The sequence below is a fragment of the Lynx canadensis genome, chromosome A2 (genome assembly GCF_007474595.2).
Source record: "Lynx canadensis isolate LIC74 chromosome A2, mLynCan4.pri.v2, whole genome shotgun sequence".
Classification (NCBI taxonomy): Eukaryota; Metazoa; Chordata; class Mammalia; order Carnivora; family Felidae; genus Lynx; species Lynx canadensis.
The window spans coordinates 53,988,759-54,003,310 of record NC_044304.2 but is presented as its reverse complement, the minus strand read 5'-3'; the positions used below and the strand labels follow the sequence as shown (position 1 = coordinate 54,003,310).

General features: G+C 40.9%; 1 protein-coding gene across 5 annotated transcripts in view; it reads right to left on the bottom strand.

Annotated features, from left to right (window-relative positions):
- Positions 1–14,552, bottom strand: part of IFT122 (intraflagellar transport 122) — a 73,516-nt gene that overhangs the window by 44,748 nt on the left and 14,216 nt on the right. For 4 of the 5 annotated variants that reach the window (XM_030307453.1, XM_030307451.1, XM_030307452.1 and 1 more), the window contains exons 4-8: positions 14,032–14,110; positions 12,251–12,327; positions 9,827–9,893; positions 8,735–8,881; positions 5,183–5,258 (exon numbers count right to left, since the gene is read on the bottom strand). In XM_030307453.1, the coding sequence (XP_030163313.1) occupies positions 5,183–5,258; positions 8,735–8,881; positions 9,827–9,893; positions 12,251–12,327; positions 14,032–14,110 (446 nt within the window). Of the gene's footprint in view, positions 1–5,182; positions 5,259–7,503; positions 7,681–8,734; positions 8,882–9,826; positions 9,894–12,250; positions 12,328–14,031; positions 14,111–14,552 lie in introns of all 5 variants that reach the window. The other variant, XM_030307455.1, reaches the window with a different exon arrangement.

Genomic DNA, 14,552 nt, shown 5'->3' with positions numbered 1-14,552 from the left:
ACATGGAATCCATTACATGAATATACCACATTTTATTATCTATTCATCAGTTAATGGCCATGTGTAATTTTTGACTATTATGAATAATGGTGCTATGGATATTTGTGTACAAGTTTTTATGCAGACATGTTTTCATCTCTTATGGATACATATATCCAGGAGTGAAATTGCTGGATCAGCTGGTAACTTTATGTTTAACCTTCTGAGGAACTGCCGTATTTTTCAAAGTGACCGTAACATTTTATATTCATACCAGTAGTATGTAAGGGTTCCAATTTTTCCAGCCCAGTGGGTATGATTTTGATTTGCATTTCCCTGATGTCTAATGATGTTAAGGACCTTTTCATGTGCTTATTTGGCCACATGTATATCTTGTTTGGAGAAATCTCTATTCAAATCCTTTTTCCAGTTTTTAATTGGGTTGTCTTTTTATTATTGAGTTGTAAGAATTCTTTGTATATTCCAGATATATGTCCCTTATTAGATATATGATTTGTAAAAATTTTCTCCAATTCTATGAGTTGTCTTTCAGTTTTGGTACTGTCCCCTTAGCTTTTAGGATGAAGGTCAAGCTCCTGAGCTCAGCTCCCTTGGCCAAGATAAACATCTTATAGTTTGCCAAGCAGACCCTGCTCTTTCAGACCTTCATGCCCTCACAAGTGCTATTCTCCACCACCACCCCAGCCAGAACTATCCTCCCTCTCTCTCTCTCCACCAGGTGTCATCTCCTACAAAAAACATCCCCTATCTCTTCACCCTACCCAAGGATGCTCCCTCCTTTGTGCTCCCATGGCCCTGTGCTCACCTCCCCCACAGCACTGCTCTCAATGCTCTGTAGTTACAAGTTTAATTTGATGTCCTTTCTCCCCTTTTAACCTGTTAAAACCCAAGCTCCTTATTGTCACTGGAGTTTTTTGCTGCCCTGAGGGTGCTTTTTGTAAATAAAAAGACTATTTATGATTACCATTGTTAAATAGGCAAAAAAAAAAAAAAAAACCTCACAACAGTTTATTAAAGAAATAATCCTAAAAACCTGGTTCCTCATTAAGTTTTTAAGTTCAATTTACAAATATTTTCTATTTATAAGTCTAGCAAAGGAAAACAACTAATTGAAAAGGGGCCTCTGATTATCATTTACTGAATTAAATTTTGAACAGATTTTAAAATCCCTTAGTTTAAGGGATTTTAGTTGATTCCCTTAAACTAATTTAAATTGCAATAATTTTGGGGCACCTGGGTGGCTTAGTTGGTTAAGGATCTGACTTTGGCTCAGGTCTTGATCTCATGGTTCGTGGGTTTGAGCCCCACGTCGGGGTCTCGGCTGAGAGCTCAGAGCCTGGAGCCTGCTTCAGATTCTGTGTCTCCCTCTCTCTCTGCCCCTTCCCCACTCACACTCTGTCTCTGTCTCTCAAAAATGAATAAATGTTAAAAAATTGTTTTTAATTAATAAATTGTAATTATTAATTTTATATATTCAATTTTCCTTTATAAAAATTTCAAATGCCTAACACCAAAATTCCCCTAGCACTTATATAATGATAGTAAATCCCCTAGCACTTATAGTAATGATAGTAAATGACAGTAAGAAAACTAAAAAAATCTTGAGTCATGACATAGAAGGTTTGCAGCTTCTGGTAATGGCTCACTAGTTCCCACTAGGCCAACTCTCCTGCAGGTAACAACTATAAATGCTGAACCAACTATAAATTACAACCACCTGAAGGCACTACAGAGCAACCAGAAGCAGACAAAAACTGAAGACACATGAGCATTTGGAAGAAAGGACTGGCCCTAGGTGAGTTTCTCATTTTTTTAATGGCTTTTTGCCTGAGGGCAGGCCCTATCAGCACCCTGTTGGATGAGCACAGAATTTCAAGCCATGACAGCTTAAAAATGAGGTGGGAAATCCCAAAAAAGAGACATGCAGAGGGAGAGCCAAAATTCTGCACATACACTCTGTTGAATATCTGGAGTTCCCTGAACTACACACATGTGGGGCAGATGCCAAGCAGCCCAGCAAGGCTAAAGAGCTGAATAGAGACTTCAGCTGCTGCTCACACTAGAAAGATGGAGTTTGAATGTTGAGTCCAGCAAAGTTAACTACCTGTTTTAAAAAAGCTCAACTACAGCGTGCTCTCTCTCTCTCTCAAAATAAATAAACTTAAAAAACAAAAACAAAAAACAAAACAACTACACAATAATCCTCAGAGGAACATGACAGAAATTAATCCCTATGATGTACCTATGATGTATCATTTACAATGTCCAGAATATAACCCAAAATTCCAAAAAGCAGAAAAATATGAACCATATTCAAGAGAAAAGACAATGAGTAGATACTGACCCCAAGATAATTCAGATACAAATTAGCACATGAAAATGTTAAAATAGCTATTATACTATGGCCAAGGATATAAAGGCAAATATATCTACATCTATAATGAATGAACAAATAATAAAAAAGAATCAAATGGAAATCTAGAACTGAAAAATGAAATAACTGAAACAAAAATTCACTGGATGGGCTTAACAGAAATATTACAGATGACAGAAGAGTCAATGAAGTTGAAAACTGAGCAACAGATCGGGGGAGGGGGGGAGGGAAGATTTAAAAAATGAAAAGGGCCTCAATGACCTGGAGAACAGTATCAAAAGGTCTAATGTGTAATTGGAGACCCAGAAGGAAAGGAGAGAATGAAGAAGAAAAATTATTTGAAGAAATAACAAAGAATTATTCCACATTTGCTGAAAGAATAAAGACATAAATATATAGATTCAGGAAGATCAGTAATAATCCCCCACCCCACCCCAAGACAGAAAATATAATGAATCTCTTTAACATTCCAATATTACTTAGGTACTTACTAAAAATTTCTTACATCTTTCAATTTAAAATCAGACGTATAAATTGATTACTCAATTACAACTTCTAATTGGTCATCACAAGACAGATATGATAGATATTCTAGTATGGATTCTAGCATCAGCCTGCCTGGGTTCCAAACCACACTTGGGCACTAACTATACTGTATGACTTTGGGCAGTCATTGAACCTCTCTGTGCCTCAACTTTCTTACATGTAAAGTGGTGGTAACAGTACATACCTCACAGAGTTGTTACAAAGATTAAAAGAGTTAACCTTATAAAGAGTTTATACAATGCCTGAAACTCAATAAATGTTAGCTATTATTATCATTAACCCAGATACCCTTAAACATCATAAACACTTAAAAAGCTAAAAATACACAAATTGTATATACCTAAGACCAACACAAAAGTATAGGTTTGATTTACTTCATCATCCTATATTTAATTCTAAATCTTCCCAGATTTAAAAGACAACCACTAAGGAAAAAATTTTACTGTCCCAAACCAAGTGGGTTATCTCAGCAGAGTTAGGTTGCTTATCATTCAAAAACTCTGGGCCACAACATGAGCTCTAGTGCTACATACATGCAAGATATTTCCCATGGCCCTGACCACCAGGTCAAGTTCTTTTTTATTGTCACTGTAGCAACAAGACTCCATTCTCTCTCTGTGTAGTGTGGTTATTTGTTCCCAAGAACTTCCAATACCTATGCCCAGTGCCTGGTACACAATAGATGTACCAATAAATATGTGTTGAATGATGATATACACACATCAAGTGGATGAACAGATAGTCCAGGGCTAGATACAAGATAATTAAAGTGAGGGTTTGGGGAAATCAGCCATGGGAAACTCAGAAGACACTTCACTATTTTTATCTTGTCTTTACTCAACTATGAAAAAAAAAAAGACAAATGATGAGGTAGAAAAGAAATGGCCCCCAAACTAGGCTACATAACTGAAACCCCTCTTAAGGACTAAGAATATTACTAAACAAAGGCTCCGTTGAACAGGCTGTATTTCTCACCTGTTAGGCTGTGGTACCTAAGCCATCCCCACCACCTTCAGTCTAATCCTTGGTGTCTCCTGACTATAACAGGTTTTCCTACCACCAGGTTCTATTTTAATGTACCCTCCACAGAAACAAGGAATTCTGAAACAGAAAGCTGACCAAGTCCCTCCCTACCTAAATCAATGACTCCTAAATACTTATAGTATATGAAGTTCAAACTCCCAATTAATTCACACTACTCAGGTCCTTTAGAATCATGTCCCCATCTTCCTTTCTAGTTCCATCTTTTGTCCACAATTCTCGGGATCCAGTCACTCTGAACAATACACTGTTCCCTGAGTTGACATATACCTTCATTCCTCCCTACCTTTGTAGATACTATTTCCACTGCCTGAAACACTATTCCCAATGTCCTCTGCCTAGCAAACTCTTGTTTATCTTGCTCAAAATCTCTCATTTCCACCAAGCAGTGGTGTTATCCCTTTTTGTGTCCCTATGGCAGTCTATCTGTACATCTCTTTAAGATACCATGTATCAGGGTGCCTGGGTGGCTCAGTAGGTTAAGTATCCAACTTCGGCTCAGGTCATGATCTTGTGGTTCATGAGTTCAAGACCTGTGTCAGTCTCTGTGCTGACAGCTTAGAGCCTGAATCCTGCTTCAGATTCTGTGTCTCCCTCTCTCTCTGCCCTTCCCTCACTCACACTCTCTCTCTCTCAAAATTAAATATTAAAAAATTAAAAAAAAAAAAAGATGCCATGTATCATGCTGCACTGGGACTGTTGGCCATCAACTGTGTCCCTATCAGCCTGTGAGCTCTCAGAACAGGGGCATTAATTTACACAGTTATATGTCAGTAGCTCCTAGCACAGGTGAAGGTCTGACCTAAGTGGGTGCTCATTAATGTTTACAGAATGAATAAAGCAAATAAAGGAAGGTAGAGTCATAACTAAGACCAAGGCTTTAGAGTCAGAACAAGCTGGGTTTCAATCTCAGATGCTACCCATTTACTAGCAGTGTGGGACCTTGGGTATAATCTTTATTTCATGCTCTGAGTCTTGTCTACTCGTTTCTAAAAAGTTAATAACCAGTGTACCTACTTTGCAGGGGTTTGTAAGAATTAAATGAGATAAAGTATGCAAAACCTGGGCATAGTACCTGGTACCAAAGTAAATGTTCAATAAACAGGAGCCAACAAGAATAATAATGTATAATTACCAAAAATATAACCTCTAAAAGTGAACAGATTATAACAAGCATGACTGCAATTGTATCTCCCACTGGGTTTGTACAGAACTACATACCTGTTTTCCACTCAGTTGGTAAAAGGATAGTTTCTGTCCCCAGTCAGCTACAGCCAGGATGTCATTATGTTCCTCTCTAATCAACAGAAGACAAAAGAGGTTATGTGGGGCCATGGCCTGAGAACTGTAGCCCTAAGGGTTTAACAAACAACAGGAAAAAGAAACCCCTGGCCAGACTGTCAGATTACCAAATGTTATATAGCAATACTAAGGCCAAAAGTTGTAACATGGGCCAACCCATCAATCAGTCCAGTGGGATGAGGCAAGGTGATCCTTCTGGGATCTGTTATTTCATTGAATGCCCTACCATAGGCTGTGGTGCTGGGCCTCTGCCACAGTGAAGAAGCTAAACCCCTCATTTCAAAGCTTCCTGAGAGCAGTGCTAAGAAAGCACAAGGTTGTAGAGCCAAGAGTGCCTTTTATTTATGTACTGTAAAATGTGGGGATAGGGGCGCCTCGGTGGCGCAGTCGGTTAAGCGTCCGACTTCAGCCAGGTCATGATCTCGCGGTCCGTGAGTTCGAGCCCCGCGTCGGGCTCTGGGCTGATGGCTCAGAGCCTGGAGCCTGTTTCTGATTCTGTGTCTCCCTCTCTCTCTGCCCCTCCCCCATTCATGCTCTGTCTCTCTCTGTCCCAAAAATAAATAAAAAACGTTGAGAAAAAAAAAAAAATAAATAAAATAAAAAAAAATAAAATAAAATAAAAAAAAAAAAAAAAAAAAAAAATAAAATAAAAGGTGGGGACATGATGGAGAAGCAAATCTATTGCAATGAAAGGGCAATGGGTTGTCTGATGTTTTAATGGACAGAGAGGAAGTTTGCTTGTGCTTCCTGAAGAGGGAAAATCAACACCTAAAGATCAGTTCTCTCACAGTTAGGGTCCTCAAACAGGTGAAATGGTTTCTGACTAGATGAATAAAATATAGTGTGCTCTCTGAAGACCAGCAATTGCCTTTGAAACTGACCACCTATCAGAATCAGTGCCTTGGGACTAGGGCCGTAGGACCAGCACACCGGAGAAACCTCTTCAGCTGAGGCTGGGGATCAAGCTACTTGGGAATCTAGTTCAAGAGACAGACATTCTCAGCCCTTGAGACCTGGTCTTACTCCACCTAATGTTGCCTCCTCTTTGTTTATTAATTTTCAAGCCCAGGGCCTGAGGTCATCTGGTAGCACCATTAGATATGCAGGCAAGGCGGGGTGCAGCCTCACTGGCAAAACATAGCCAAGGGTGGCAAACTGGCAAATATAGGCACTAATTCACAACTAAGGGAAAAAAGATGAAGATGGAGAGGGATGTTAACAGGAAGGGACCTGCAGGTGAACTCTGTAGGATTCATATGAGGTCCAAACACAGTCCAGGAACCCAGCCCATGGTGAACCTTCTTATGGAGGTCACATGTATCAACTGGATTGGTAGTTTTCAACCTCCTTTTTCCCTTTTCTTTTTTATTCCTGGAAGTGGGACAAAATCTCATGTCAAGCAATAAAAGGGGCCGATCTGACTGAAGCAAAAATAGGGACCTGAAGCCCACCCTTTGCTCCTTTCCTTGTCCCTCATCTCCCACCTCCTTCTTCCAAAGAACCCCAGATATCAAAGAGCACAGTTTGCAAAGTCCCAAGCTAGATCACTTTTGCCCAATCAGAATATCCTGGCTACCCCAGGTTTCCCCATTCCAGTATGCCAATGTTTTCCTTATAGGTAAACTCGATCAAAAAGAAGAGAGAATGCCTAGACAGCCAGGATTTGGGTGTGAGGATTGTGGGTAAGGCAAGGGCTTCCTCTCCGATACATGTCCTGTCAAATGCAAGGTAAGGTACACTATGGGAACAGGCTAAGAAAGGTGTCTAGTAATAGAGGAAGTGTTAAATGAATTATGATGCATCCACACAGCGTATCCTATGCAGGTATTAAAAATCCTCTTTTTAAAAGGACCATTAATGTTACCAGAAAGAGACTGCTTTATGATGGCTAAGTGGAAAAAAAGAGTCAGATATGGTTTATTTAATCATATGAACACACTGAAAGACTGAGGGGGAAATACACTGAAATGCTAATAATGATTCCCTCAGCGGATAGGGTTTTACAAAAAAGTTGAACTTTCTCCTTTAGATTTCCAGTATTTCCTAAGTTTCCCAAAGAATCATTTTATAACATAAATTATAAGGGTGGGCTCTCCCCCTTGCTGGGGGAGCTTTCACCAACAATTCCCCCAAACCTCTTAGAAAGGGACTTCAGAGCAGTGTCTGCCTGGCAGGTCTATGCTGGGGCCTTGACCCTTCCAAGGGGGGAGGGGGGCTCTTGCTCCTCAGGACACACTCACGAGTTGTCGTCCCTGAGACTGTCGTCCTCTTCCTCTGGTTCCTCCTCCTCTGCCTCACTACCCTGACTACTGTACACTGCTGACTTCAGAGTGGAAGGGATTTCCTGAAAATATCTGTCGACCATGACTTCCTGGTCATCCTCGTTTTCTCTGTTCATCCAGAAACTCTCCCATCGGCTGTAGATAGTAAGTGGTTGTTCACAATCATGTTGCCTAGAACTGCACTAAAGCTATAATTTCAAAACCTGTCAAGAAGCCCCTGAACCCTGCCCGGAAGAGGACAGCAACCAGGTATACTGGGCATCCTGCTTCTCATGAATTAAAAATGGTACCGTGCAGCCACAAAGTCATCTGTGGCCACAAAATCAAACAGCAGGAACTCTGGGGTAGGCTAATGGCCTTTGAAGGCATTAGATATGCATGGTACAGCCCTGGGCTGGACACAATTATTCAGGAAGAAGCATAATAATCTGGTGTAAGAAGGGCAATGGAATCAAACAACCTTGTAAATCAAGTAGGTACCACCTGTAAAATGACATTGGGCTGGTAAACAATTAAGTCCTTTACTTCAAAGGACTTTGTGGGGGTTACCAGGAATTTAATAATATTAGAGGATTATACAAATAGCATCTAAAGTTATTAGTCTACCCTTAAAGTCACATGGGCAGAAGAGGGAAAGTGTGTGTAAGGTTTGAGAAGGTAGGTGCCAATTGTTTGTGGAACTATAGGCTTTGAGGACATTTCTAGACTTAATTTTTACTTTTTTGGCAAGGGCAGCAAAAAAGGCTCATGAAACAGCTATTTATTATTGGGTGGGCACATGTTCTGCCCAGAATTGAAGGGAAGAAATGAAAAAGGGAAAAGACCCAAATAAAGCCACAGCAAACAGGTGAGCTATTAATTCATAAAGAAATGGGCTTTCTGTAGCATATGCACACACAAACACACACACACACACACACACACACACACAAGCGCGCGCGCACGCACGCATGCTTTGGGCTGGCCTAGATAGTTCATCTGCTTAGCTAAAATCTCTGGGATTCATTCCAAAACTCAAGATGGGCTCTTAAAAAATTCCATTCAAATGGAATGGGTTCCAGAACAGATCAGTCAAATGGAGTGAGAAGCTTTTGAATGGAGGGACACCTTAGGAAGAGAATTCAGCCTGCTGAGAAAGCTCTTTTTCTTAATAGTATTTGTCCTAGAAGGAGGACAGCTATAAGATTACCTTGAAGGGTTCCAGCAGATGGACCATATGGGGGAGAGGGAGCCCCCTGGCCGCTCAATCTTCACTTTTTCCTCACCATTTTTGTTCCGTATGCTGATGATCCCATTGAACATTCCTAGAGCCAGGTACTGACCATCATTTGTCCAGCTGTTCATACAACCAACAAAAGGGCATGGGGAGAGGGAAAGGAACACACAGAAGGTAAAGCCAGTGAGGAGGATGCCCTGGTCAAAATATAGTCTAATGAGGCAGCAACAGAAGGGCTCATCCTGGTCCTGATATAAAAGTCAGAGGACCAAACATCAAGCCCCATTTATTTTTAAAATCAACAGTGAGATGTGAAGGCAGTATCACCCTTTCCTGAGCTCCCACGGTTTTCTGTACATACCTCCATGAAAGTCCTTAGCTTGTGCTTGCAACACTGAGCCAGCCTCTATTCTCCACTCACCATTTCAACCTCCTCCTACTATAAGATCACCTAAGAACAGAATCTGTGTCTTGGTGTACACCTAGCTTCTCAAATAAGTAGGTGCTTAACAGATATTGAATGAAAGAATGGCTACACTCAGAATCTGCACAGCCAGAATAGCTCCTATTTATAGAGTCTTTAATGCATCAGGTACTGTGTTGTTTTATACTCAGTTTGTGCACATTTCACAACAGCCCTATTGAGTATTTTTATCTCTATTTGTAAAATGAGGAACCTCCTAGGGTCACAGAGCCTATCAGTGACTAAATCTGGATTTAAATCCAGGTCTAGTATCAAAGCCTATGCTTTCTCTTAGCACACATGCTGCCTGGACAAGGACAGCCTCGCACCTCCAGAAAACCTCCACTGAGTATAGCTTTCTAGCTGAGGAAACTTATTACTAGATAATTACAGGAAGGCAACTTGTAGTTCTCTTTTGCTTGATGATCAAAGGCACAGGTCCTTCCCATCAAGGAGACAGTAAAAGAAAAGAGAAAACATAGGGGCCCAAACCAACTAGGTCACGCAAGAACTTTTCCACTGTGTGACCTAACCAGATTCTAAGAGTCTGTTTAGAAGAGGAGGGAATATAAAGCCTACCTTCAGAGCTGCCTTTAACTCACCTGCAGCAGGTGATCTTGCTACTGGATTTATGTTTGGAGACAGACTTCTGTTCAGGAGACCACAAGCCTTCAACACAAAATATATAAAGGAAGATAAGATTAGATGGAATATTACTCAGCAATAAAAAGTAACAAATCATTGATACACCTCCAGGGCTTCATGCTGTATGAAAAAGCCAATCTCAAAAAGTCATGTACTATATGCTTTCATTTTATAACATTCTCAACATGGCAAAATTCTATAGATATGGAGAACAGCTTAATGGTTACCAGATGCCAGGGATTAGGGATAATAGGAGGGGGATGGAGATAAAGGAATGTCTTTGTGGCAATGGTAATCTACACATGTGATGAAATGACAGAACTATATACACATGTTGTGCCAGGCCTCATTTCCTGGTAGAACTCTACTATCTTTGCAACTGACAGCAAATCTATAATTATTTCAAAAGAAAAAGAAAAAACAGCAAGGTAGATTCGTGAATTTCTAGACTGGTGAATTTCAGAGGTTTAACTCAAAGAAATGGCAACATCACAGTTCATAACTATTACATTACAACCAGGGTACAATCAGCATCCAAAGTAATGAACGATGCTTCCTGAAAATCAGTTTCCTCTCTCAGGCCTCACCAACAGCACATGACCCTGTCTAGACTGTGCCTTGTGCAAGGCACACTGGCCACTTTTGGTTTACTGCCTCCTGCTAGTGGCTCAGTGCCCTACAACAGGCGTACATCTAGCAACACGAACAAGTTCTACTCTTTGCCTGAGCCATGAAGTATGATCAAGAAAATAAATCCAGGGCAATAATATACTTACATAGCAAGGTGCAACATCAAACAAGCTATTTGTTTCTCCCTCTCCCTGGTCCAGAATGCCTCCCGCAAATGTTCAACTTTTATACATCTTCTCTATGCTCCACTGAGCCTGCCTGGAGCCTCCAGCAAAGGAAACCTCTCCCTCCTGGGCCTCCCTCAGCACTATTTACCAGATCATGCCTTAGATATAATTGCATGGCCGAGGTCCAAGCCCTGGTTCCACCACTTATCAGCTGGGCAACCTCAAGTGAGTCACCAAACCACTCTAAGCCCCAGTTCTTTTTCATCAGTGGTGTGGGAATGAGAATATCTGACCTTAGGGGTGGTCATACAACTCAAATAGGAATTCATTTTAACTCTCAGCACAGTGCCTAGCACATCACAAGCATTCAACAAATATTTTATTATTATTATTATTATTATTAATTATTATTATTATTATTATTATTATTACTTGATATTCTATTTTTACAAATTCTACCTCTCCACCTGCCCCAAACCACAAGCTCTTTGAGGGCAGGGATTCTATGTTGTCTTTTTAATCACAAAAGTAAGCACAAAGGGGCATCTGGGTGGCTCAGTTGGTTAAGCGTCCAACTCTTGATTTCACCCAAGTGACGATCTCATGATTCATGGGATCAAGTCCTGTGTCGGGATTCTCTCTCTCTCTCTCTCTCTCTCTCTGTCCTTCCCATGTTCACATATACACCTGTATATGCTCTCTCTCCTTCAAAATAAATAAATAAACAACAAAAAAAGTAAGCACACAGACCAGTGCCTCACATAGGGGTTAACATTTTTAATGAATGACAGTCCCTTTCCCTTTTATACAATGTGCTTTCAATTATATTCTCTCTTGAACCTCAGAACTCTGTCACTCTGGCAGTGAGGTAGACAGGTAGGATAAGGACCGTGAAACACTGAGAGGGATTACATGGTCTCTCACTCCTCAATAATGGCTGTTCTGTTGTACCCACTGTCAGCAAGGAAGACAGAACTGATGAGCTGAAAACAAAATTGGTCTTGACAGAGATAACCTACAGGCCTCTGCTCCTTCCCTCCCTGCCTCGAGGGCCATTTCACTGGCCTCTCCTCTGTGCCAGCACCATGCCAATGCCATGAGTGGGGCCACAGTAATCTCCTCAGGGCATCCAGCCCCTCAGGAAGGACAGCTACAGCCACCAGACAAGTAATGGTGACACACTACACAAGAAGCACAGTTGAAATAGTGAAGAATTTCACACATACAAGGATGCTGGGGGACACAGAAGTGGAGACAATCACTGGTTCCTGCCAGATGAGGTGGGAAGTTTCCCCAGAGGCAGCAGCATAACGTTATGTCTGTGCTTTCCCACCCTTCTTACCATTTCCTTCCTTGGGGCCCTTCCTGCTGTCTCCCAGATTTTGTACCAGATTCAATGTCACCATTCACTTTTTTGGTTTCTCTACAATTTAAAGATAACTGTCAGCTTCCCCTCAGCTATTAAAGGCAGGGAAGTAGCATGAACTCTCTCAGGACAAAACCACCACATTCTGGATGGATTTCAACATTTTTTGCCCAGATTTTCAGTAACTCCAGGACAAGACATCAGGAATCAGAACTTACCAAAGTCACTAGAGGAACAAGATGCCAGTTGGTGGGTAACAGGGTTGTAGGAGACACACTGGATAGAATCATTGTGCCTAACAAGTAAACAACTATAGATTATTATGCAGCAAACCACAAATGCTTCAGTGGCAACAACTGAAGATTTTATGATGAGCCCACAGTCTCTCTGACTACACACTACAGGCTCTTATGCCAGTGATCAACAAAAAGCACGGGGATGAATTCTCCTCTGCTGGACTGCCCCTCACCCACCATTTTCCTCTCTTAAACATCACCCACCAGACTGGCCTAGTTTAAATGCAACCTCCTCCAGGACCAGCACTCTTGATACCTCTGGTTTGTGAGCTGATAAGATAATGATGTACAGTACCTAGCCTAGCACCAGGTACACAGGAAGTGCTTTATTCACGGCTGTTAATTATTGCTTTGTGGAGGCCTGGAAATACAGGACAGAGATGCAATGAAGATGTTACAGGCCAAGATCTGGAAACACGGCAAATCCTGAGACAACAGCGAAAGCTGAGTGAGTCACGTATGTCATCTCAGCCTCTATTTTATTTCTTCGCTTCTAGGTAACGTTTTGCTTATAACCTCATTCATTCATTCATTCATTTATTTATTCACTCATTCAAAAGTTGTTCATTGATGTATATACCCATGTACACAACAGCATTATTCAAAATATCCAAGAAGTAGAAGCAACTCAACGTCCATCAATGACAGATGAATGGATAAACAAAATGTGCTATATCCACACACTAGAATATAATTCAGCCTTAAAAAGGAAGGGAATTCTGATACATGGATAAACTTAGTGGACTTTAGGCTAAGTGAAATAAGTCAGTCACAAAATGACAAATACTATATGATTCTGCTTACATAAGGTGCCTAAAGAAGTCAAATTCATAGAGACAGAAAGTAAAATACTGATTGCCAAGGGCTGAGGGCCCAGGGAATAGCAGTTGTTTAATGGGTACGGAGTTTTAGTTTTGCAAGATGAAAAGAGCTATGGAGGTTTTATATAACAACATGAATGTACTTAATACAACTGAACTGTACACATAAAAAAACGGTTAAGATGATTAATTTATGTTATGTGTATTTCATCACAATTAAAAAGAAAAAAATGATTTGTTAAGTACTGATTATGGGCCAGACATTGCACTAAGCACCAAGAACACATGGGTAAGCAAAAATAGATGCAGTGTTTGCCTTCAATCACCAGAATAAATGTAAAACTACAACTGTGAGAAATACCAGGAAGGAGACCTGACTGAGTCTAGAGGGGCAGGAATGGCTTCACATAGAAGCAACATATGAGCCTAAGATCTGCAGAGCAAGTAGGGTTAACCTGGCGGAGGAGGAATGGGAAGAACGGGAAGAACATGAGCAAAGTCTCTGCAGAGAGGAAGCCTGGTGCACACTGACCCCAAGTTTCTGGCCGTTGAAACTGGGTGGATGTGACGCCATTCCCTGAAATGGGGGCATTAGAAGGGGACAAATCGGACTCAGGTGGAATCTGTGGTGTCAGAGTGACTAAATTGAGCTATATGAAAACACCTAGCTCAGTGCTGGCCAGGCTAGTTGTGCTCAAATGTTCATTCATTTGTTCATTACCCAACTTTCTTATACCCACCATATACTCCTATCTATAACTTAACCTCAAATTCAATTGCAGAGAAAAAAAGTTCTTCCTTATATTATTTCTAAGGGGCTTTTGCTACAGTAGCTCAATCAGAGCCAAACCAATAATACTGCACACCTAAATGGTTACTTACGTGTATTTCAGAATGCCTTCCAATTTTGAGGTCCAGATAATAACACTTTTATCAGCCGATCCAGAAGCAAAGCGCTTGCCTAAAAGTGTTTTAAAAAGAAAACTCATATTTGTTTTAAACCAGCATTTCTCAAAGAGTATTTCCTAGAAAGGAGTTTCTTAGAAAACTAGTTCTTTAAGGTTAACTAGCAAGTGTCAGCTGCTTCTCTACTTGTTTTTGTTTTTTTTTAGAGAGAGTGGGGGGGGGGAGAGGAGCAGAGGGAGAGAGAGAAAGAGAGAGAGAATCTTAAGGAGGCTCCACACTTAGCATGGAGCCCAACATGGGGCTCAAGCCCACGACCCTGGGATCATGACCTCAGCCAAAATCAAGAGTCAGATGCTCAACCGACAGTCACCCAGGCGCCCCTCTACTTTTTTTCTTATCAGTACTGGGTGGCAGTTCAGGAAGTTTGGGTTCATATTTTACTTTTTCTGGCACTGAGTAAACAAAGATGTATTGAGGGCCTACCACATGTTAAGTAT